General features: G+C 40.1%; 1 protein-coding gene across 1 annotated transcript in view; it reads left to right on the plus strand.

Annotated features, from left to right (window-relative positions):
• il17rb (interleukin 17 receptor B) overlaps nucleotides 1–18,448 on the plus strand; it is a 36,071-nt gene extending 17,623 nt beyond the window's left edge. The window contains exons 7-11 of the mRNA XM_072581691.1: nucleotides 6,041–6,115; nucleotides 6,249–6,324; nucleotides 11,020–11,064; nucleotides 16,347–16,433; nucleotides 17,353–18,448. Coding sequence (XP_072437792.1) covers nucleotides 6,041–6,115; nucleotides 6,249–6,324; nucleotides 11,020–11,064; nucleotides 16,347–16,433; nucleotides 17,353–18,044 — 975 coding nt within the window. The 3' untranslated portion in view covers nucleotides 18,045–18,448. The remainder of the gene's footprint in view (nucleotides 1–6,040; nucleotides 6,116–6,248; nucleotides 6,325–11,019; nucleotides 11,065–16,346; nucleotides 16,434–17,352) is intronic.
• Nucleotides 18,449–25,912: the final 7,464 nt, after the last annotated feature.

The following is a 25,912-nucleotide window of genomic DNA, read 5'->3' on the forward strand; positions in this document are numbered from 1 at the left end:
TAAAACTAATTACCTACTTAAATACCTCTTGCTGTGCCGTTAGAATGGATTTGTTGCTTGGCCACTAAAGACAATTGTTAAATGTTCGTGGTCATCTTGGCTGCTGATCTTAGATGATGCATTAGCTTATGCTATTATAAAAAACAGAAAATATTGGAAAACATGAGCAAGATCAGCAACATTTGTGGAGATTGAGAAACAAGAGTTAATGCATTAAGGCAATGACTTTTAATTAGAATTCGAATAAGTTGGTGACATAACAATTTTTAAGACAGAAACTAGGCTGAGAGATTTCACATTTCCTAAACTGGCTTGGTCAATTTTCAATATGGTCATAGAGATGTACAGCATGGAAACAGACCCTTCAGTCCAACTGTCCATGCCGACCAGATATCCCAACTAAATGTAATCCCATTTACCAGCATTTATTCCATATCCCTCTAAACGCTTCCTTTTCATATACCATCCAAATGCCTTTTAAATGTTGTAATCATTCCAGCCTCCACCACTTCCTCTGGCACGTCATTCCATACGCACATCACCCACTGCATGAAAAAATTGCCCCTTAGTTGTCTTTTATATCTTTCTCATCTCACCTTAAACCTATGCTCTCTAATTTTGGATTCACCCATCCCAGGGAAAAGACCTTGACTATTCACCCTACCCATGCCCCTCATGACTTTATAAACCTCTATAAGGTCACCCCTCAGCGTCTGGTGCTCCAAGGAAAATAGCCCAGCCTTCAACCTCTCCCTATAGCTCAACTCTCCAACTTTGGCAACATCCTTGTAAAACGTTTCTGAACCTTTTCAAGTTTCGCAACACGCTTCCTATAGGAGGGAGACCAGAATTGGGCAAATTCCCTTTGATTCCATATCTTTTCACATATCTTTTGTTATATCTCTAAATATTTTTAAACATTAATTGAAATCACATCAAACAATTTCTTTAATTTATTCTGTGCTGTTTAAACAGTAGTATACAATTGGTCAAGCATGACTTGATGTTGTGAAATCCATAGTGACTTCCTGATTGGCTTCTGTTTCAGTGTGATAATTTCACCCTGAAATAAATAGATATTGATATTAACAATTTATTTATTTATAATAACGTATTATTTCCAAGTGTATTTTACCTTATTTTCAAAGAGGGAAGTCAATTGCCTTTGTGCAGTGTACTGACATGCATTTCTTATCCACAGTATTTCATAGAATTTTTTGACCTTAAATTAAGTGTTGAAATGTGTGTTCCTTACATTGAAATAATTTCTTCGGTCATATTTCTCTCAAACTAATAACTTTACCTAAGGGCTGGATATGGCATCCAGGCCCATTTAAAATATGAGAAAGACCACACAGTCTCCTGTCAGTAGGAAAACCTCCCACAATTCATTTGGAGGCAGGAGTGATCCCAGGTAGTCATCTGCCCAGCGGCAGTGGGATGTCAGTTAAGTTCATTATTTAACCAACTGACAGCAATTAGCCATAATCCAACTGGGGGCTTCAGGACTATCAGTGGCACAACTTTCCTATGCCTTCGGAAGGCCATTTGGCAAATCCATCAGGGATCCACTAAAGGGAAAGAAATTCCGAAGCCCTTCCCTGTAACCTCTGTCCAAATTTACTCACCTGTGGCCTGGATTGCTGAGCAATTTTAGGCATTTCCCTGACTGCATTAAAGCCATTGTTTCCTGTGGAACTGCCTATAATGGAGCCTCTAACTGGTTGAGTTGGATTTCTGCTCTTGGATTTGAATTGTGGTGAAGACCTGATTGTGGCCACTCTGATAGGTAATGTCCCCCTCTCAGTAATGAACATGGGATTTCATAACAGTTCTCCAACCAATAGGCTGAACACATGTCAATTATGTTAAATTGCACTGTAATATTTCTACATATATCTAATGTGGTTGCAAAATCCCAATATTCTTCCTCTGTGAAAACTTGGGAGAAAGAACTCCATTAACATTTCTGCTACTTCCTTACTCCTCATTGTAATTCCATTACCTTTATTGCTTAGCTACTCTATATCTAGCCTGATTGTCCTCCATGTGCGATTAACATTTCTCATATTAGCTTCACTATGTTCTCTTTCACACCATCTTAGCCTTTCTAATCAGTTTTGTTCATGCAGGGAGTGATGACTCTTCAATATTACTTCTTTAGCCATAAAGTGATTTGAGACATCTGCTATGTAAATGTATATCTGTCTTTTAGCTACTACCCTATGTTTCAGTGGTGGTTTAGCTCAGTTAGCTGGATGGTTGGTTTGCAAAGCAATGTGATGCCAACAGCATGAGTTCAATTCCAGCACCTCTCCCCTCGTCTGAGGCATGGTGGCCCTCAGGTTAAATAACCAGCAGGTGTCTCTCTCTCTCTAATGACAGAGGAGCCCTATAGTCTGGTAAGGCTGTGATGACTTGACTTGAGCCTATCTTCCTTTATATGCATCCTGGATATCTGCTGTGTAATTGTCAAGTTTTTCTGTTAAATAATGTGCACTGAATGTAGACTATTACTGCGTGCTTCTGATGTCTCAAAATACTTTGTAACTAATGGATTAATTTTGACGTCATAGAGTCATAGAGATGTACAGCACAGAAACAAACGCTTCGTTCCAACACGTCCATGCCGACCAGATATCCCAACCCAATCTAGTCCCATTTGCCAGCACTTGGCCCATATCCCTCTAAACCCTTCCTATTCATGTACTCATCCAGATGCCTTTTCAATGTTGCGATTGTACCAGCTTCCACCACTTCCTCTGGCAGCTCATTCCATGCACGTACCACCCTCTGTCTGAAAAAGTTGCCCCTTTGGTCTCTTTTATCTCTTTCCCTTCTCACCTTAAACCTATGCCTTCTAGTTCTGGACCCGTCTATCCAAGGGAAAAAAACTTTTTCTGTTTATCTTATCCATACCCCTCATGATTTTATAAACCTCTATAAGGTCACCCCTCAGCCTTTAATGCTCCAGGGAAAACAGCCCCAACCTATTCAGCCTCTCCCTATAGCTTAAATCCTCCAATATTGGCAACATCCTTGTGAATCTTTTCTGGACCCTTTCAAGTTTCACAACATCCTTCTGATGGGAAGGAATCCAGAATTGCACGCAATATTCCTGTACAGCTGCAAAATGACCTCCCAACTCCTGTACTCAATACTCTGACCAATAAAGGAAAGCATACCAAACGCCTTCTTCACTATCCTATCTACCTGTGACTCTACTTTCAAGGAGCTATGAACCTACACTCCAAGGTCTCTTTGTTCAGCAACACTCCCTAGAACTTTACCATTAAGTGTATAAGTCCTGCTAAGATTTGCTTTCCCAAAATGCAGTACCTCGCATTTAACTAAATTAAACTCCACCTCCCACTTCTCAGCCCTTCGGACCACTTGATCAAGACCTTGTTGTAATCTGAGATAACCTTCGTGACTGCTCACTACACCTCCAATGTTGGTGTCATCTGCAAACTTACTAACTATACCTCCTATGTTCATATCCAAATCATTTATATAAATGACGAAATGTAATGGACCCAGCACCGATCCTTCTGGCACTCCACCGGTCGCAGGCCTCCAGTCTGAAAAATAATCTTCCACTATGACCCTCTGTCTTTTATCTTCAAGTCAGTTCTGTATTCAAATCGCTAGTTCTCCCTGTATTCCACGAGATCTAACCTTGCTAATCAGTCTCCCATGGTGAATGTAGTCAAACGCCTTACTGAAGTCCATACAGATCACATCTACCACTCTGCCCTCATCAATCATCTTTTTTACTTCTTCAAAAAACTCAATCAAGCTTGTGAGACATGATTTCCCACGCACAAAGCCATGCTGACCATCCGTAATCAGTCCTTGCCTTTCCAAATACATGTACATTCTGTCCCTCAGAATTCCCTCCAACAACTTGCCCACCATCGACATCAGACTCACTGATCTATAGTTCCCTGGCTTGTCTTTACCACCTTTCTTAAATAATGGTAGTACGTTTGCCCACCTCCAGGCCTCCAGACCTCACCTGTGACTATCGATGATACAAATATTTCAGCAAGGGGCCCAGCAATCACTTTCCTAGATTCCCACAGAGTTCTAGGTTATACCTAATCAGGGATTTATCCACCTTTATGTGTTTCAAGACATCCAGAACTTCCTCCTCTGTAATATGGATATTTTTCAAGATTTCACCGTTTATTTTCCCACATTCTATATCTTCTACGTCCTCGTTCAATACTTCCCCCATCTCCTGCGGCTCCACACAAAGGCCGCCTTGCTGATCTTTGAGGGGTCCTATTTGCTTCCGAGTTACCCTTTTGTCCTTAATGTATTTGTAAAACCCCTTTTGATTCTCTTTAACCTTATTTGCCAAAGCTATTTCATATCCCCTTTTTGCCCTCCTGATTTCCCTCTTAAGTATACTCCTACTGCCTTTATACTCTTTTAAGGATTTTCTCGAATACTCCTGTCTATATCTGACGTATGTTTCCTTCTTTTCCTTAACCAAACCCTCAACTTCTCTAGCCATCCAGCATTCCCTATACCTACCAGCCCTTCCTTTCACCATAACAGGAATAGACTGTCTCTGCTCTCTCATTATCTCATTTCGCAGTCATCATTGTAATGCAAGCAAATATTGTAGGCAGGTTGTGCACAGCAAAGTCTAACAAAGAGCAGATGAATAAAAAGATTTAATACGTTCCCTCTCATAGATTCAAGCTTCATTTCAGAGATTTAAGCACAAACTGAGAACTGACACTGTCTATAATGGGAGTTGTGGGACTGTTGAAGATGCTGTCTTTTGAACGTGTTTGAAAACTGGGGGCCATCCACTCTAAGAAGTGGCCATAAAAGATCCAATGCAGTACTTAGAAGAGTAAAGGTGTTCTCTCTTGCGTCGTGGCAATTATTTATTAACCAATATCACTAAAATAGGTCATTATCACAGCACTTGGTGTTTTGTTTTAGGTAGCCAGACAGTGAGAGGCTGTGACTGTACTAATTGGAATGCGACCAGACCAAATCCCTTTCAAATATAACAAGGAGGTAGACTAGACCTTAACTTTTATCTTATTTCAAGACAGGCGTAAGGTGTTGTGTTCCAGAGGTAATATGATTGGTTACATTGCTCACCTTTAAGCAAAATATACTTTATTCTTAAAGTTAAATTTTCAGGTCATTGACCTTTCATCAGGACTGGAAAAAGTATGAAATTTAATATATTTTGAGGATAGAGGAGTGAGAATAAAGGACAAAAGGAAGTTCTGTTATGAGTTGGAAGCCAAGAAAGATGAAGAAACAGAAGAATCTTGCATCGCTGAAGGGAATGTTGGTGGAGTAAATAGAGAAAGAAGAAAATGTGGCTTGAAAAGTGTACCTTGGTCTGAAAGTGAAAAGAAGAGAAAAACATCTATTCTGGGTCTGGCAGAATAGATGGCAAGGATCAGAGATTGCTGAATGAAATTTGGTTGAACTCTGTAAAGAATCTGGAAGGCTGTAAAGTGCCAAATCAAAAAATAGGGTGTTACTTCTTGTGTTTACATTTAACTTTACTGCAACAGTACAATAGGTTTTGCAATCGAATTGGATCCTGTCCATTGCCCATTAGTGATTTAAGGTAAAAATTTCTTTCCAGTGACTTTGGGCAAGGTTTCTTTTTATCTCACAATACATTGTTTATAAAATGCTCTTCTTGTAGTTGATTTGTGTTGATGTAGTAGGTTAGTGTTCCAGTGTTTCTGAATGAATGATAATATATTGGCAAACTTGTTTGTGTAGATATCAAACTTTTCACGATTTTGCCTATATAGGGTTGAGATCGCACATGAGGCGAGTTTCTCAATAGCTGGAGAGATAACAGTTCCAGCAGGGACCTGCAACCAAATAATCCTGCTTTACAATTGCAATAATGCAGAAAAAAGCCCAAACAGCAGAAATAGGAAAACATCAAATGGGAAAACCATTAAACCATTATGTTGGAGCAATGCCACAACTGATTTGGGGATAGTTACAAATTGGTTAAAAACAGATCTTTTTTTTCATCTAGTCAAACAAATCAAGAATATCTATCACATTTGTGAGGAATGATGTACTGGATCTTTCTGAAGGATATTGTGCAACAGTAAGTCATTCTTTTAATATGATTCCCCTTGAGATCATATAGAGTGCTTCAATATGCTAAACATTCTGTTTTATTTCTGAAGTCTTTATTGAATGAACAATTAAATGAAATGATTTATTACTATCGATTTTAGATAAGACCATATTTCCCTCTGTGTCAACATAACTGCTATGTCCATGAAAAAGTACTCAACTGCTCCAAGAAAGATGGTAAAAAATGTTTATAATTCTTATAGATATTTTGCTGTTGGGTGAGCCAATTTTGTCATCAATTCTCTATTTCAATTGCAATCTTCATGTTAGATATTATCACAGGAAATTCAGAATGCTTTTGGCTATTATTTGCAGAATAAATCTTATGAATTTGGATAATTCAGAATATTAACCAACATTTTGAGGAGTTTAATTTGTCAATTTCTTTTAACAAGAGGTGCAACTATTTGCACGATGGCTTTTGATGTTCTCAATATCTTATCTGTGTTAAGCCACGACTGCTGCCTACACATTAAGTACCGGTCTAGAGTATTTCAAACTGTGAGTGTCTGCACGTACATTGTCCCTGAGGCTGCTTCCTTCTTATCAACTCCACATGAATTGTAAAACTCCTTCATTTACACTTATACATGGTTATCAAATACAGCAGTATACTGCAGTATTCCTAAAACTGCTCTTTTCATCTACTCATTCCAGACTGGTGTCATCTTTCTTACTGATCAGTATCATGTCATCAGCTGCATCATCATGACTTGCATAGATCTCATTACGCCATGCTCAGAACACATTTGCAATTCCTATAGAGTGATCTTTGCCAGAACACAGGGCATAATCCTGTGTCCATGCCCACCCTGAATCTGTTAAGGGGCACTTAGGCAGGAGAGTTGCGGATGGGGACCTGGTCACCTTCTTGTCTTCAGCCTGATTACATCATGGCTGGATGGCCCTGTCTTAGTCTGTTACTAACTGAGACCCTTAAGTTGTTAATTAAGGATGACTTAAAAGGTCTCATTACACTGTCACTGCAATTAAGCCAAGTTATGCAAGTTCCAAGTTTTCATGATCACAAAGAAAATCAGAAATTTATCTTCCATTAATAAAACTGTTAACTTTCATCATTTCTATCAGTCTCTGTACTTGCATTGCCTAAATTGTCTTTTAATCATGTGGGCCTCTTAATGGCATGCATGTAAAGTCACCATAGTCCTGTTCTTTCATTAAAGAGAAAGATGATTGGTGGTGCTTTATTCTGAGGGTCACCATGCTTCAGCTGAGGAGAGTGGTTGAGAAGGAGGAACCATCATGTTAACTTTAGCCAGTACAAGAATTGAATTGTTAGCGTCACTCTGCTTTGCAAACCAGGCATCCAGATAACTGAACTAACCAAACAACATTATAATTAGCTGCTTATCTGATATCTGCTTACTCCAGGGAGTATTGTCCCATGGTAAGTGCTGTTGTCATGGTTGCTGATCCACTTCCATTGAAGATTCATGATGAACTTGTGGGACCAATAATCATTCTGCATTTTGTGCACATGGTGAGATCACATCTTCCTAATCAGAGGTCTGCAGTCTCTCAGCTTATCTAGTTGTATGTAGATATCTGTACGTGCAACAATATTCCTGGATGTCCACATTCACCACATACATTGAGGTAACACCTGCTCAATACAGGTCTCAAGTTGTCATGTAGGATGACACTTGTTGAGAAGCTTAAGCATTTACACACTGTCTGACTCTCCAATGTTCAGTTCTAGCAGTGAATTTTGATTTTCTATAGTTTCACCTTGATTTTGTCTATTCACTATTAAAAGAGTGCACATACAGGATTGATGTCATATTGTGCAAGCAGCATATACAGCTAATGCATTTGCTTCAAGGCATGTCTTCAAGTTTTAGAGGAATAGTCCTCACTGATGACTAAGGAAGCACCTGTCAGTCAGGCGTTCTGGCACAGTGAGTCAAGGGGAGCCTCCAATATCAGTCCAGGGGCTTGGACATAATCAGATGTCTGGTTTGGGCAGACGCGATCAGGGAGCCCACATGATTTCAGTCCAAACGTTGGCCATGACCATGCTGTGAGTGGGTGTGTTAAGTGTTGCCATCTGCGAGAGTGGAGTCTGCAATGTGAGGCTATTCAAAGGACAACATAGGGGAGGTGATGCTTGCAAGCTCAGCATTCCCAGTGACCTTTAGGCAAACGGTGTGCAGTCCAATCCCTTATTTCAAGCCATATAAGGGACAGGTTAATGTCTGAACCTTCCTAATACCTCTGATACAATAGCAATATCTGTCACTTGGAAGGTTGGAGCCCAGTTTCCAAAATCACAGTTACCCATGATTCCCCCATTGCCTGCTCATGATGCAGTAGCTGCCGGCCACACTTTGGTCGATGGAACATTGTCTATGGATGAGGATTGGTGGCTTTATACCTTAAACCTTAACTTTTGACTATATTTGCAGAAAAAGTTAATCGTCAGAAGTGTACATATATTCAAAAATCAAATGTCACCCATGCCATCAAGGTGCCATTAAATTGTTTCTCTTTTCCATTACATCTCAGTGTAGTCCATCAGTCAGCAGCTGGGGTGGAGGGAGCCTGCCATACAGTGAAGCCTATTTGGTTAGCTGAGAGGCACAAACATGCTGAATGTGTCCTTGCCAGAGATAAGTGCATCCTCCCAGACTTGGTAGAGAGGGAAGATAGTGGCATTCACTCTGGCAGAGTGGAGGAAGTCATTGACCTTTCTGCATTGCTGAGCATTTCTCTGAATGAATGAGATCACACTGGCTAGATTGGCAATCTCAACCCAGGCTGGCAGGGTCTGGTGTTGTGGCCGCCTTTGACAGTTCAGGAAGAAAAGGGTCACCCTTCTCTGCACCGCTCCATCTACCAGGACTTTAAGGTCCCTGTTGTCAAATTGTAGTGCCAATTTTCCGTTATTTGCCATGTTTCTGCTAGTGTGTGCAAGGCAGCTTTGAATGCCAGCACTTGTCTGGGTGTGCAATGAAGTTACCTAAGCCAGGAATACCAGTTTGTTCAGAATATCTGGCCAGTGGAGAGTTCTTTTGGCTTCGCCAAGTGAGAAAGTCCAACTAGCATTGGATGAGAAATATACTGTATTTGTGGGTTTAGTGGTTAACCAGGGTATTTGGTACAATAGTGCAAGAAACCTCATTCGGCCTCTTGGAGAGAAATCCTCCATGAAAGTAACACAAAACTGATCCATTAGATTTAGCTCAAGGTCTCATGTTGAACTGTTGTTTTGCGCTGAACTTGGAAGTTTGCACACCCTCTTTTAGCAACTTCAACTTTCTCCATAATGAGTGCTACTTTTGACATCATGTTGGTATTGTTATATGTGTTTCTCTTGCTTTCATGTCATGTCTAGATGATGTCTCTGCAAATGGGGTACGTTCTTTGCAGATGCTTTGGGGCAAATAGAAGTGGCTTGAGGAAGATTCATCAAACCTTCTTTTGGTCAGCCTCCAGTTACTTTGTTTCTCTTAAAAAGGAATTGGTTAGAATGCTTAGGCACTCTTTTGCTTTTCAAGTGTAGTATAATTGAGTTTGCATTAATTTATTAGGTGCAAATGAAACTGGGTTTCCTTCCTACATAGGAGTTGCTCCAAGTCCTGTCTCACTAACATCTCACTACAAGGTGACTTCATCATTTACAGTGTAGCACTTCAGCTCTGACATTGTTATACCTCTTTGATACTAGCGAAAGCTGCTACTTATTCTCTACCATAATATCAGCTCACATCTTCAGCAATGAACTTATGTAGTTCAAAGTTTGGGAGAAGATTTGTAGCTCATGTGCTCGTTGTTGTGGTTCTGTTCGCCGAGCTGGGAATTTGTGTTGCAGACGTTTCGTCCCCTGTCTAGGTGACATCCTCAGTGCTTGGAAGCCTCCTGTCTTTTGTTTACAGTGATTAAAAGTGAACTCTGCTTACTGAAATGCTGCCGAGAACAGTCCTGGAGTCATGGGAGCCCAGGCACAGTCTCCAAATGACTGACCTCCCACCCTCTCTCTCTCTCTCTCTCTCTCTCTCTCTCTCTCTCTCTCTCTCTCTCCCCCTCCCTCCCCCCCCACACACTTTCCCTGGAGTTCTACACAGTTCTAAACCTCCACCCCCCCCCCCCCCCCCCAGATAATGTCTCCAACATTGTTCTGTACAGGGCAAAGGTGAAATCTATCAAAACGTTGCAGTGAAAAGTTGTGTGGGTGGCTGAATCTGTGCGCTATTTGGAGACTCACCCTCCCAAAGGCAGCAGTAGTCTTACTGTTGGTGTTCAGTCCGGCTGCCCCGCAGAGATGGGGGGGTAGCGGATGGGGGGGCAGTGTTGGACTGGGTTGGAGGGCAGGTGAGGGGCACCGGTAGGGGTGGTGTTTGGGGTCGGGAGGGAGTAGGAACATATGGGGGGGATGTTGGACGGGGTTGGGGGGTGGGTGGAGATGGGGGCAGAGGGGGGCAGTGTTGGATGGGTTTGGGAGGCAAACTGGGAGCTGGGTTGGACAGGGTTGGGGGAGGGGGCTCGTGCGTGGTGTGCTGCTGCCTTGTCCCCTGAATAGGGAGCAGACTTAAAAAACTCCGAGCCCCAGAGGAAAGGAGTTGATTCAAATAACCAAATAAACAATTATCCAAATGAAATAGTGCCAACCCTCCCATTCGGATAATCAAGGTTCCTCTGTATATGGCTGAAAGGGTTCTTGCTGTGTTTATGAACATATGATGACTGAGCAAAACCAACTGAAGGAAGTTTCAGTCCGTGATAGAACTTTTCAATCAATGTGCACTCTACAATTCATTCAGAATTGTTTCCAGTTTTTTAAAAAGTGTAAATAATAATGCATTTATCAATTAACTTAAACTTTTAATACTAATTGCTGTATTTTTTTTGAAGACTACAAGTTACCAAACACTGGAGACAGTCTGTGTTTATTTACAGGTACGTTTAAGAGTAAAACAAATAATTATAATTTTAAAAAATTGATATGGAACAGATGAGGGAACTCAATTTTTCAATTTTTAATCAAGTCAATATTAATATGAGACTAAGTTTATTATTTTCTGTGTGGTGATTCCCTGACTGGGAATTTCATCTGAAGCAGCTTTGAAGAATTTGTGGCTTATGACACTGTCAAACTGTGAGTGTCGGAGATGGGAAGGAGAAAAAAAAAGTCTAAACTTACAAATCAAAGTTAATCATTTACTAGCTTTCTATATCAGTTATACTGGAAAATGATATGCATCAGCAACTAGTAAGGTGTTATGGTAGTGTTGATACCTTTAGGCCAGAAGGTCTGAGCTCAAGTCCTATCTGCACCTGAGATGTGTTGTAATATCTACTCAGATTGATTAAAATAAGTTAACATCAGTGTTTGTTCCATTTTCTTGCCTCTGATGATTTAGGTTGGAATAAGGTTCTAGCATGTTGGTGCCTCAAGTGAGAGAATGACTGGGGGACTGGGCGCAGCAAAGCTGTGCCTGATCTTGTCATTCTTATACATTAACTCTTCAAAAATTCTAGTAAAGGATCAGTTGCTGGAATTGCATACAGTAATGGCAATGTTATGTTTTACTTCCTATTCAAAAGCACAAGTAAACAAACTGTGGAGCCTCAAAATTGGGCCACCATCTATTAACTTGGAACAACACTTTTGCAGTAATCAGTGTACTAACATTCCCTTTGTGACTGATAACCATTACATTGGATGGTGCATCTACCCACTGGGCCATCAGAGAAGCATAAAATGCATTGTGCGTTAACTGTGGCTAAAATTGCTTCTTGAACTCATGAGAAACTAAGCATTCTATTCCCCTGACACTACAGCAACATCATCTTTGAAGCTAGAAGTGTGAACAAAGTACTCTTCAAATTTGATTTATAAGAACTAAATCAAAAATGGAAAAAATTGTTAGCAGTATACAATTGGTTAGTAAGTAGGTCAAAAATCTAATCACTTATCTAATATATCTTCTTGTTTTTCTCAGTATGTATCACTATCTTCTTGTGGTTTCTTTCAGACCATCAGACCCCTATCTTAAAATGTGATTCATATCCCAACCAATGTTTTTTGGAAACTCTTATCAGTTCTTAGCATTGCATACTCTACAGCATTTGCATTTTTTAAAATTGCCCTATTTTTCATTGAAGGGGACAATTTTAGAAAAAAAAAGTTAAACTAGAAGAAATTTATGGTTTAAGAGGATATCTTTTCCTTTGAAATTCATAAAATCCCTTCACAGCACTCAGGCAAAAATGAACATATTGACAAAATGTATCTGAAGAATAAGTTAGATATTTTGTCTGCTCTTGAAAGGTATTCAAAATCTCCCACAAAAGGCTGGATTGTATCCAGCATGAAATAGGGCAAGTTGTTGGAGGGAATCCTGAGGGATAGGTTGTACATGTATTTGGAAAGGCAAAGACTGATTAGGGATAGTCAACATGGCTTTGTGCATGGGAAATCATGTCTCACAAACTTGATTGAGTTTTTTGAGGAAGTAACAAAGAAGATTGATGAGGTCAGAGCAGTAGATGTGATCTATATGGACTTCAGTAAGGTGTTCGACAAGGTTCCCCATGGGAGACCGATGAACAAGGTTAGATCTCAAGGAATAAAAGGATACAGAACTGGCTCAAAGGCAGAAGACAGAGGGTACTGGTGGAGGGTTGTTTTTCAGACTGGAGGCCTGTGACCAGTGGAGTGCCACAAGATGGGTGCTGGGTCCTCTACTTTTTGTCATTTACATAAATGATTTGGATGTGAGCATAAGAGGTACAGTTAGTAAGTTTGCAGATGACACCAAAATTGGAGGTGTAGTGGACAGCGAAGAGGGTTACCTCAGTTTACAACAGGATCTGGACCAGATGGGCCAATGGGCTGAGAAGTGGCAGATGGAGTTTATTTCAGATAAATGTGAGGTGCTGCATTTTGGGAAAGCAAATCCTAGCAAGACTTATACATTTAATGGTAAGGTCCTTGGGAGTGTTGCTGAACAAAGAGACCTTGGAGTGCAGGTTCATAGCTCCTTGAAAGTGGAGTCGCAGGTAGATAGGATAGTGAAGAAGGTGTTTGATATGCTTTCCTTTATTGGTCAGAGTATTGAGCACAGGAGTTGGGAGATCATGTTGCGGCTGTACAGGACATTGGCTAGGCCACTGTTGGAATATTGCATGCAATTCTGGTCTCCTTCCTATCGGAAAGATGTTGTGAAACTTGAAAGGGTTCAGAAAAGATTTACAAGGAAGTTGAGCTATAGGGAGAGGCTGAACAGACTGGGGCTGTTTTCCCTGGAATGTTGGAGGCTGAGGGGTGACCTTATAGAGGTTTACAAAACTATGAGGGGCATGGATCAGATAAATAGGCAAAGTCTTTTGCCTGGGGTCAGGGAGTCCAGAACTAGAGGGCATAGGTTGAGGGTGAGAGGGAAAGATATAAAAAAGACCTAAGGGGCAACGTTTTCATACAGAGGGTGATACATGTATGGAATGAGCTGCCAGAGGATGTGGTGGAGGCTGGTACAATTGCAACATTTAAGAGGCATTTGGATGGGTATGTGAATAGGAAGGGTTTGGAGGGCTATGGGCCGGGTGCTGGCAGGTGGGACTAGATTGCGTTGGGATATCTGGTCGGCATGGAAGGGTCTGTTTCCATGCTGTACATTCTATGACTCCATGACTCTATTGAGGTGTACATGGACTTTCAGAAGGACTTTGGTAAAGTGCTGCATAAGAGCCTTGTGAGCAAAGTTATAGCTCATGGAATAAAGAAGTCAAAATTTGCTGAGTGATAGAAAAGAGAGTAATGGTAAATGGATCTTTTTGAGCTGGAGAAAAGTTGTAGTGGAGTTCTCAAGGGTTGAGTTTGGGATCCTTCCTTTTCCCGATATATGTTAATGATTGGGATCTTGATGTGCAGGGTACAGTTTCAATGTTTGCAGATGACATGAAACTTGGAAGCATTGTGAGGAGGGCTGTGTGAAATTCTAAATGTTTATAGACAATTTAATGGAGTGGGCAGATAAGTGGCAGATGAGCTTTGATGCAAAGAAGTATGAAGTGATGCATTTTGATAGGAAGAACATTGGAAGGCAATAGAAAATGGGGGTATAGTTCTCAAAGGAGTGCAGACTGATGTATCTGTGCATTGATCATTGAAGGTGGTAGGACAGGTTGAGAGAGCAATTGATAATGCACACAGTATCCTTAGCTTTATTAATAGAGGCATAGAGTACAAGAGCAAGGAAGTGATTTTGAACTTAGCCATTAACCATCTGGTGAGGGACTCAGAGATGGAGCTATTGCCTCCAAGGCAAGGATGCATTGCATCACAAGACATAAACCTTCTTGTGGCTAGACAAATGTTTATTTATAGCTGCAGATAATATATTTACATAGCATTTAAATTGATTCCTGAACTATACCAAGCCATCAATCGATAGAGATATATTTGGGACAGGTCAAAAAACCACCCTCAAGTGTAAGGTTCCAGCGAGGAAAGATTAACTCAAGCATATGTTAGGGAGAGGCTAATTTGTTCAACCATTTAGAATTTTCAACAGTCTTTTAGAATTGTTAAGTTTCTAATTTCACTGCAGTGTTTCTTCACAGACATTAATCATTTTTGTATGCATCATACATGCTCAGTGGATGATACCTTGGGTCTGGTCGTTACTCCACCACCTTGTCTGCATTCAATTTCCTTTGTCGTATTCTCTGTGCAACAGTTCAGACATGTTGTGAAGGCTTTGATTGGAACATCGGCCGACCCATTATTCCTAGAACCAGTAGTAATGTTAATTTTGAAACAAAATGAAAAATTGCTGAAAAAACTCAGCAGGTCTGGCAGCATCTGTTGAGAGAAAAAGGGTCACAGGACTCTGTTTCTTTCTCCACAGATGTTGTCAGACTGTTGAGCTTTCCCAGAACTTTCTGTTTTTGTCCCAGTACCAGTTTTGGTCAAATATCCCACTATGCCTTGAAGAGCTCTCATAGTTGCAGTGTCTACTCTAAAATTGTTCATGCATTTTCTATTATCATTTTAATGAGATCAATCACCTTTACATATACAGCAGGGACAAATTTACAAGATTATTTGTGGATTTTAACTCGATAGAGAGATGATTGTGGTAGGACTGTAGTAATGTTCTGTAGCCAATCCTCCCAACATCTGAGTTTTTATGCCAGTTTCAGAACAACACAAAATTGCTATAAAGCTCAGCAGAATCACACAAAATTACATAAAGCTTCAGCAGTGAAACAATATAATTTATTTATGTAAACTATTGTTCCTTCCTAATATTAGCATTTTATTCTTTACATGAATTTAGTATAAAAGGTTTTAAGAAACAAAAATAATATAAAAGTGGCAGGTGGAGTTTAATTTAGATAAATGTGAGGTATTGCATTTTGGTTTGGCAAATCAGGGCAGGACTTACACACTTAATGTTAAGGTCTTGGGTAGTGTTGCCAGACAAAGAGACATTGGAGTTCAGGTTCATAGTTCTGTGAAGGTGGAGTCACAGGTAGACAAGATAGTGAAGAAAGCATTTGGTATGCTTTCCTTTATTGGTCAGTGCATTGAATTTAGGAGTTGGGAGGTCATAATGCTGTACAGGGCATTAGTTAGGCCACCTTTTGAATACTGTGTTAAATTCTGGTCCCCCTACAGATGTGAAACTTGAAAGGGTTCAGAAAAAGATTTACAAGAATGTTGTCAGGGTTGGAAAGTTTGAGCTAGAGAGAGAGAGAGAGAGAGACTGAATAGGTTGGGGCTTTTCACCCCGGAGCGTTGAAATCTCAGGGCAACCTTATAAAAGTTTATAAGGAGCATGGATAGGGTGAATAGTCAAGGTCTTTTCCCTAGGGTATGTAAGTCCAAAAATTGAGGGCATAGGTTTAAGGTGAGAGGGAAAAATTCAAAAGGGACCTAAGGTGCAACCTTTTCATGCTGAGGGCGGTGCATGTATGGATTGAACTGCCAGAGGAAATGGTGGAGGCTAGTACAATGGCAACATTTAAAAGGCATCTGGAAAGGTTTAAGGGGATATGGGCCAAATACTGGCAAATGGTACTAAAATAATTTAGGAAATTTGATCAGCATCGACAAGTTGAACAGAAGGGTCTCTTTCTGTGCTGTACAACTCTAAGACTTTATAACTCCATTTAAAAATTGTAAAGATGTATATACTTGCTTTGTGTAAAATATTTTTATTTCTGTACAGGACGCCCATATTTGATCCATGTTTTCATTGTACTCAGTGTGACCTTACTTGCTTTGGGAGTTGGGCTGTATCTAATTTGTAAATTAGGTAAGCCATTTGAATTATCTTAACTAAAACCTGCTGCTTTTGTGATTTTGACTTCATGTGTTGGGGTATCTAATGCACATTGGCGCACATACTAGAACTTGGTTTCTTCCAGATTGAATTTTTAATTTCTAATCAATTCATAGAATCATAGAATCCCTACAATAGGGAAACAGGCCATTTAGCCTATTAAATCCACACCAACCCTCTGAAGAGCATCCTACCCAGACCCACAACCCTACCCTATCCCTGTAACTGTGCATTTCCCATGGCTAATCCACCTAACCTGCATATCCTGGGACACTATGGGCAATTTAGCACAGTCAGTTCACCTAATCTGCATACCTTTGGACTGCGGGAGGAAACCAAAGCACCCAGAGGAAACACTGCAGACATGGGCAGAATTTACAGATTCCACACAGTCACCCAAGGGTGGAATCAACTCTGAGTTCCTGTTGCTGTGAGGCAGCAATGCTAATCACTGAGTCACCAGTTCACCCAGAATTGGAATCCTAATTTACATAATTCCAAATTCTAGTGTTAATGCTAAATGTGAGGCATTGTAGAGTAACAAACATCCATCTACCATCCTACTTTACTGCCAGGTTTACTGTTATAGAGATGTTGTCCCTTGCTCATTTTGCCTCTATTGCCTTTTCTTTCAAATTGCTACCATCATGTCAGCTGCCATTTTTATGATTTCTGCCATAAAGCTGAATGTTCAGAAGATAACCTGGCTCAGCTTTTCCATTAGTCTTCCCTTAGAGATCCTGAATATGGTGACTATAGTATTCTGATCTTTCTCTTCAACTGAAACAATCTAATCCATATACAGTTTTGATTTTGAGATCTGGTTTTAGCTAATTTATTTATGATTGATTCCACATTTTGTAAAACAATTTACCCTAACATTTTTTAATAGGCAAAGTCAATGAAAGAATTGTATTCACCAATGAAATACGTCTGCAATCAGTTAAAGTTTTGATCATTTACTCAATGGAGAATGCACTCTTCCAAAATGTTGTCCTGACATTTGCTGAATTTCTGCAAAGTTCCACTGGAATCCAAGTAATCATTGATATGTGGCAAAAGATCAACATTGCTGAAGTAGGCACTGTTCAATGGCTTGCCATCCAGAAGGAGAATGCGGATAAGATCATTATTGTATGTTCAAAAGGTGTCAAAATGAAGTGGGATGCCATTTGTTACAAAACAAATATGTATCCAAATTTGAATAATTCAGAGGACATATTTTCTGCTGCCTTAAATATATTTTGTAGTGATTTACAAAATGGTTCATATCTGCATAAGTACATTATCGTGTATTTTGATCAAATAAGCTCAGTCAAAGATATTCCTAGTATTTTTAGACCATGTGTGAAGTACTGTCTTGGGAAAGATATCAATAAGTTTTACAGAAATCTATATGATGCTTCACAGAAACCATGTGGTAAATGTGCTATTCTGATGCCATACCACAATTACAAGATTGAATATAATCAGAAGATGAGAAAAGCAATTTTGGAATTTAAGAATTGGCAGAATCCAAATGCACTTGAGATTACCTTGGAGGATTTAGAGTTGCTACATGAAAATAATTTTCAAACAAGTTGATACAGGATACCCTCCTCCCTTGTACTAAATACAGAGCAGAGCAAATCTGAACTTTAATTCTTGGTCTGTGGTGACATGATCCAACTTCAATTATTGACTCTGTCACCTCAGTGCCTTTGGGCTAAGGAGGAAAAACAATGTCCATGCAACTTGATGGCAACTGAGCAACTTGTACCAGAATGATATGTGCGAACACCAAATGATCAAACTTTTGGTTATGTTTTGCTGGCAGTGATTATTTAGACTACACCTGTCATCAAGGGAATAATTTCATTTTCTTTAGCATCTCCAAGTAATTGGAATCGTTTGACCTGATATCCATGTGGTAATTCTCTTTTGTGCCTTCTTTAAAGCTTTGACATCCTTCCTAAAGTGCTGTGCTCAGAACTAAATACAATTCTCTGACTGAGGCCTGAGCAGTGTTATATAATATTTAACATTTGTTCAATTACATTCAAATGTAATTATCATGTCTTTGCATGATAAGCTTTTGTCTATTGTTTTTATTGTTTTCTTTCCAAGTTAATTGCTTTAAATTTTGACTTTATATGAACTTACAAAGACTGAGAAAGAGATCAACAATGATTTTTGAGAATGAAAAGCTGTGAAAAAATATTTGGATAATGGATTGATAGATGTCTTCCTAGACTTCAGGTGAGAAGTGCACTTTCATCTACACTGAATGAAAACAGCCTTGGAGAGAGAACCATTAACATAGAATCACCATTGTTTAGCTTAATCACCAAGTTCTGCTCAGATGTTATTAACTACTTTTCTAAACAAAACTTCAAAACAATTATTTGACTCTGTTATCCTTCCACAGAAGTTTCGACCAGAACAAGCATCCACGGGCCTAATTTATAAGTTTTTTTCTGTGTTTCTAGATTGCATCCTTGTATTCGGCCTATCATTTTTTTTCACTGAATAACAGTCAGCTTTGTTATCCTTGTAAAGCAGAAATGGATGAGTATGAACATAAAATGATTGAGGACAAAACATAGTGAGGAATTATCTAGCTTTTAAAAACAAACAAATAATGTAATCCGATATAATGTATCACCTTCTGCCATCAATGAGTCATGCACTAGTGTTGCCGGTTTTTCACTAAATCAATTCTAATTACAGGCAATTGTCCTTATTGAGTTCAACGGGTTGGCATATTTTCTAAAAATCTTTTGAAATACACAGATTTCTACATTGAGGTCCAGAGATTTTGGAAGCTGATAACTCTTTTTAAGAAGGCAGTTTAATAAACAGTATTTAAAAATACACTTTAAATCACCTTTCTTTCTGCAATTTAACCATTAATCAGATAAATTTTGTAAATCACAGAAAATGAGGGAAGAAAAAAGTAACGAGGAGGCTCAGAACTACCATGGGACAAAAAAGTATATGACAGTCAGTCCTTGTGAAAAGTCATCAGCCTTAAAGTTTGGCTCAAAACTTCAGGTATTTGTAGTATTGGAGATGGGACTCATTGGGCGATGTGTGTTAGGACCCTGTGGAACACCTTGTGCACACACTGCTTGGGAAGTTCAAACTTCCAATGGGCTGCTCTCTGTTATGTGAAACATTACTCAAATGTCTCTGACACAGGGGATAGTTACAAGGGACTTATATTTGCACAGGAAATGTTATGCTGTTTAATACCTCATCTAACTTGGGGATTAGCCAGATTAATCCTGTTTTTGTCTGTCTTCTGCCACTCAATTTATCTGCTCTGGTAAAGTCAGTGTTGACCATTATTGACTTCAGTTGAGATTATAAACTCTGTCTGCTATTTTTGACAACTTATTTAAGGGAGGATATAATTGCACTGGATGGAATACAGTGAAGGTTCATTAGGTTGATTCCTGGAAAGGAGGGGTTGTTTTCTGAGGAAATGTTAAGCAGATGGGACTGATATTTGGCCTGGGCCATATCGTTTCCATACTTATAGAAAGTGTTTTACAGCCAACCACACATACAGGTTAATTCCTTAGATCCTTGATCAAATTAAAATGATCTATTATTGAACAATAACTAAATCTTGCTGATGATTATACAATGCTCAGGAATATTTGTGATTCTTCAGACTCTGAGGCAGCTTGTTTTAATATGCAGCGGGTCCTGAGTAACATTCATGCTTGGGCTGGTAAGTTGAAGTAAATAGCATGTCACAAAAGTGTCTGACACCGATCATCTCAAATTTGGGACACCATGAAGCCTCAACATGGGTAAGGAAATCTCCTACTGATTATACTCCCCTTTGCAAGGGTACAGAATGTACTCTAGATGGAAGATTTCAATGTCCATCACCAAGAGTAGTCGGGGAGGGGGATGGGTGTGGTTTGACAACAGCACTATTGACTAAGCTGGTCTGGTACCAAAAAACATAACTGCTATACTGGGTCTGCAGCAGGTGAGGAAATCGACAAGCGGGAAAAATATATTTGACCCCATCCTTGCAAATCTGCCAGCTGGAGATGCATCTCACTGTGCAAGTATCGGTAAGAGTGATCACTTCCCAGGCCTTGTGGAGACAAAGTCTCGCTTTCATGTTGAGAATACTCTCTATCGTGTTGTGTGGCACTACCACCATGCGAAATGGGGCAGGCTTTGAACAGATCTCGAAACGCAAGAGTAGGCATCCATGAGATAGTGTGGGCCATCAACAGCAGCAGAATTGTAATCCAGCACAATCTGCAACTTCATGACCTGGCACACCCTGAATCAAGCCAGGGGATCAATTCAATGTGGAGTGAAGGAGATCACGCAGGACTAGCATTAGACATACGTAAAGATGATTTGGACATGCTAGTATTGGACTGTGTGCAAAGTTAAAAATCACACAACACCAGGTCAGTTCAGAACGTAACTTTTTAAAAACGTTTTGTGATTTACGTATGAGAAAAGTGAAACTATCATGGTCATTCTAACAGATGAGAGACTTAACAAACAATCAAGGTATTTTTCAATGTATAGTTTCAGTTACATCACACTGTAAACTTTTGCTATAAATTCTGGGTCATACAATCATGTACTCCACAACCACCTGATGAAGGAGAGCGCCAGGAAAGCTAGTGCTTCCAATTAAACCTGTTGGACTATAACCTGGTGTTGTGTGATTTTTAACTTAGAGTCATAGAGTCATAGAGATGTATAGCATGGAAACAGACCCTTCGGTCCAACCCATCCATGCCGACCAGATATCCCAACCCTATCTAGTCCCACCTGTCAGCACCCGGCCCATATCCCTCCAAACCCTTCCTGTTCATATATCCTTCCAAATGCCTCTTAAATGTTGCAATCGTACCAGCCTCCACCACTTCCTCTGGTAGCTCATTCCATACACGTACTACCCTCTGAGTGAAAAAGTTGCCCCTTAGGCCTCTTTTATATCTTTCCCCTCTCACCCTCAACCTATGCCCTCTAGTTCTGGGCTCCCCGACCCCAGGGAAAAGACTTTGCCTATTTATCCTATCCATGCCCCTCATAATTTTGTAAACCTCTATAAGGTCACCCCTTAGCCTCCGACGCTCCAGGGAAAACAGCCCCAGCCTGTTCAGATTCTCCCTGTAGCTCAAATCCTCCAACCCTGGCAAGATCCTTGTAAATCTTTTCTGAACCCTTTCAAGTTTCACAACATCTTTCCGATAGGAAGGAGACCAGAATTACACGCAATATTCCAACAGTGGCCTAACCAATGTCCTGTACAGCCGCAATATGACCTCCCAACTCCTGTACTCAATACTCTGACCAATAAAGGAAAGCATACCAACATAAAGATGAGGTTGTCATTCTGGTGAAGCTAGAAAACAAGACTACTCGTGTGCCAAACACAAACTGCCACATCCAGTTCTGAATGGTGGTGGGCAATTAAACAACTCACTGGAGAAGGAGAAGCACCAAATTCTACATCTTCAGTAGTAGGGGGATAATTAGTCAGGTTTGATTTGTCTTGCTTTTTATTTACTGGATTGTGAATATATTTTCTTTCAATTTTATTTGCTTGAATTCAAAAATTTTTACAGGTGGATTTGAACATTATGCATACACTTAAAGTAGAATGGTCATGATAAAGCTATCCTTGATTAATTATGTAGACAATACTCAGTACTAAGGGAATACAGCATTAAATATTTAGTTTTCTTAGAATATTCAATATTTATGTAAATGGAGTCACCCTCAAATATTTTATATTCTATAAACAGCCTCTAATTCTACAATGCAATTTAGAGTTGATTAAATAAATACTCAACAGCAATTATAAAAGTGTTGTCCTCTTATTGTTACATTCTCACATGCCAGCATTCAGAGAGTATTCTAGAATTTTTAAGTTAGCATTCTAAAGTGTTGATAATGATAAAAAATAAATTGTTTCTGCTATAATATACTTGCTGATATATTCTATATGGAGGTAATTTTGATGGTTTGAAAACTCTTCAGAAGCAGGACATTTCATTATAGGACCCAGTCTATTGCTGATAAAGCTGGTAAAATTCCACAATCATCTGACATTTCTCTTGGTTAAGGTTTTAAGCTGGCAATATATTTGACCAGGTAGCTTTACCTTGCTGGAGTTTAAGGCTGGTAGAACCTTTCACCATGGATAGACTATTTTACTCATGGCGAGAGTGAAGACAGCAGTTGCTGGAGATCAGAGTCGAGTGTGGTGCTGGAAAAACATAGCAGGTTAGGCAGCATCTGAGGAGCAGGAGAATTGACATTTCGGGCAAAAGCCCTTAATCAGGAATGGTTAACATAGCACAAACTATAATTAGGAGCTTTAGCACCCTCAGAAATAATTGAAGAGAACTACCATTTGTTGCTTGAAACAGCTGAACAGCTGATCAAAGGCTTTCTTTGGGCGGTATGGTGGCTCAGTGGTTAGCACTGCTACCTCACAGCACCAGGGACCCGGGTTCAATTCCCACCTGTGGAGTTTGCACATTCTCCCCGTGTCCACGTGGGTTTCCTCCGGGTGCTCCGGTTTCCTCCCATAGCCCAAAGATGTGCAAGTTAGGTGAATTGGCCATGCTAAATTGCCCGTAGTATTAGGTGGATTAGTCAGGGGTAAATATAGGGGGGTGGGTTTCTCTTTGGTATGGTCTTGTTGGGCTGAAGGGCCTGTTTCCACTGTAGGTAATCTAATCTATTCTAAAAATGAAGCAAGCACTTATAACATATTAGCCTCAGTTTCTGATCACTCCTATGGGGAATTGAAATCTGCTATAGAGTGCCTTTTCAGCTTTGAGTAACTACAGAAGTTATTACATGATTAAATTTATAACTCTAACAAGACTATAAACTCAAAAATCACAACACCAGATTATAGTCCAACAGGCTTAATTAGAAGCACTTGCTTTCGCAGCACTGCTCCTTCGTCAGGTGCTCCTTCATCAGGTGATTATAAACATTGGTGATAACTGTTGACAATTCTCTCAGTTATCAGAAAGTAAAATGTTAAGAAGTGAAACTATGTGCTTATTTAAACTATTCTGAGAGTTGTATGTAGACCCTGAACACACTGTTCATTATCAGTACGAAAGATACACCAGGATGTATATTTTCATTATAAACATTACAATTAAGTTTCATCTTATGGATTAGGTATTAAAGACTATATGCTATACAGCACAGTAAAATGAGTTGCTGTGTGAAAACAGTCATTATTTCTTACCAAAGAATGGATTAACAAAACAATACAGTACGTGTTACTTATTCAAATTGCATGATTAATCGATAGAGTTGGAGATATCACTGGGCAGGCAGTGTGGCCATTTCCCCATAAACAGGTGTACCGTTTTGGATACTGTTAGGAATGGCCCCTCAGGTGAAAGCAGCAGCAGCAGCAGCAGCCATATCGGTGACACAATGACTGGCACTGTTGTATGGCAGGCAGGGTCAAAGTATAGGTGAGCAATAGTGATAGGGAACTGTACAGTCATGGGCATAGATAGGCATTTCTGTGGCTGCAGTGAGACTCCAAGATGATGTGTTACCTGCCTGGTGCCAAGGCCAAGAATGTCTCTAAGTGCACACAGTATATTTTGAAGGGGAGGGGTGAGCACACAGAGGTTGTGGTTCATATTGGTACCAATGAAATAGGCAGAAATGAGGTCCTGTAAAGGGAGTACAGGGACTTAGGGAGGAAGTCAAAAAGCAGGGTCTCTGGAGTTGTAATGTTGGAATCACTTTCTGTGCCAAGTGTCAATGATGCTAGGAATAAGAAGATAGTAAGCTAAATAAGTGGCTAAAGAGCTGGTGTAGGATGGAGGGCTTTAGGTATGTGAATCATTGGGTTATCTTCCAGGGCAGGTGAGACCTGTACAAGAAGGCTGGTTGCACCTAAACTGGAGGGACACCAATATCCTGGCAGTACACTCAAGTGTGTTTAACCTAATATGACAGAGGTGTGTTTGTGTGTGTGGTGGTGGGGTGGGGGGGGTTGCGGGAGGGGAGGGTGGTTGGGTCAGGAGCAGGGGGAGGGGGCGGGGGGGGGGGGGTGTTGGTTGGGTGGTTGCAGTACTAGAGAAGTAGGTCAGCTAGTAAAATGACCAAGGACAGGTCAGAAGGAGAATATCTCGACTATACTAATGGAGGACACCTTGGATAGCTCTTCCAGTCAGGCCATATGGATGGAGTACAGGAATAAGAAGGGTGCAATCAATTTGCTGGGATTGTATGACGGGCCTCCCAACAGTCAACTGTCATACAGAAATAGATATGTGGACAGATTATGGAAAAATGTAAAAATAACAGGATTGTCGTGGTGGATAAGTTCACCTTTCCCTGCATTGATTGGGACTTGCTTAGTGCCAGGTGCTTGGATGGGGGAACATTTGTTAGGTGTGTCCAGGACTGTTTTTTGAAACAATTTGTAAATAGTCCAACTAGGGAAGGGGCCATACTAGACCTAGTATTGACGAATGACTCCAGCAGGTCGCAGTGATCAAAGTTTCAATGTGGGAACAATTCGGAAACAGTGACCATCATTGTATAAGTTTTAAACTATTTATGGATAACAGTAAGTCCTTGGGTGAAAATGCTAAATTGGGGAAAGGCTACCTACTGTAATATTAGGCAGGAACTGGGGAAATGTAGATTCTGAGCAGCTGTTTGAGAATAAATTCAATGTGGAAATCTTTTAAAGGCCAGTTGATTAGATTTCAGGACCAGCATCTTCCTGTGAAAATGAAGGGTAAGGATAACAAGGTTTGGGAACCTTGGATGACAAAAGAAGTTGAGAGCTTAGTCAAAAAGATAAAGGAGGCATATGTACGGCTTAGGAAACTAAATACAGACAGAGCCCTCAAAAAATACAAAGATAGCAGGAAAGAACTAAAACAAAGAATCAGGAGGGCTAAAAGGGGCCATGGACTCTTTTAGGCAACCAGGATTAAGGAAAATCACGAGACGATATATAAAACATATACTACCCATAGAGAGGAACCTCAATTATCTGAAAGATATGGGCGGGCAGTGCAGGTACACAAACCTTTATCTGAAATCCCAAAATCCGAACAGTTCCAAAATGTTTTCTCCATAACAATGTTGTTGGCGGGAAAACAGTTAACACAATTGCACACTACATGACCCGCATCGCTCAGATGTGACGTGGTGGTGTGGCCCAGCACTGACAGGCATCAATTCTGTCTCAGTGCTCATAGTACTCAGGTGCATCTGCTGTTTGGTAATTTTTTTAACTTTCGCCATGAAACTGTCACTTATTCCAAAATCTGAAAAATTCCGAATTCTGAAAACCAGTTGGCCCCGAGGGTTTCGGATAAAGGATTGTGAATCTGTATTTTGTTCAGTTAATTGAATTCCAGATAATCGAATGCTGGATAATGTAGTTTAGCTGAGCATCAGGACCTTGCGATCTT

This window comes from Chiloscyllium punctatum, chromosome 12 (genome assembly GCF_047496795.1).
Source record: "Chiloscyllium punctatum isolate Juve2018m chromosome 12, sChiPun1.3, whole genome shotgun sequence".
Lineage (NCBI taxonomy): Eukaryota > Metazoa > Chordata > Chondrichthyes > Orectolobiformes > Hemiscylliidae > Chiloscyllium > Chiloscyllium punctatum.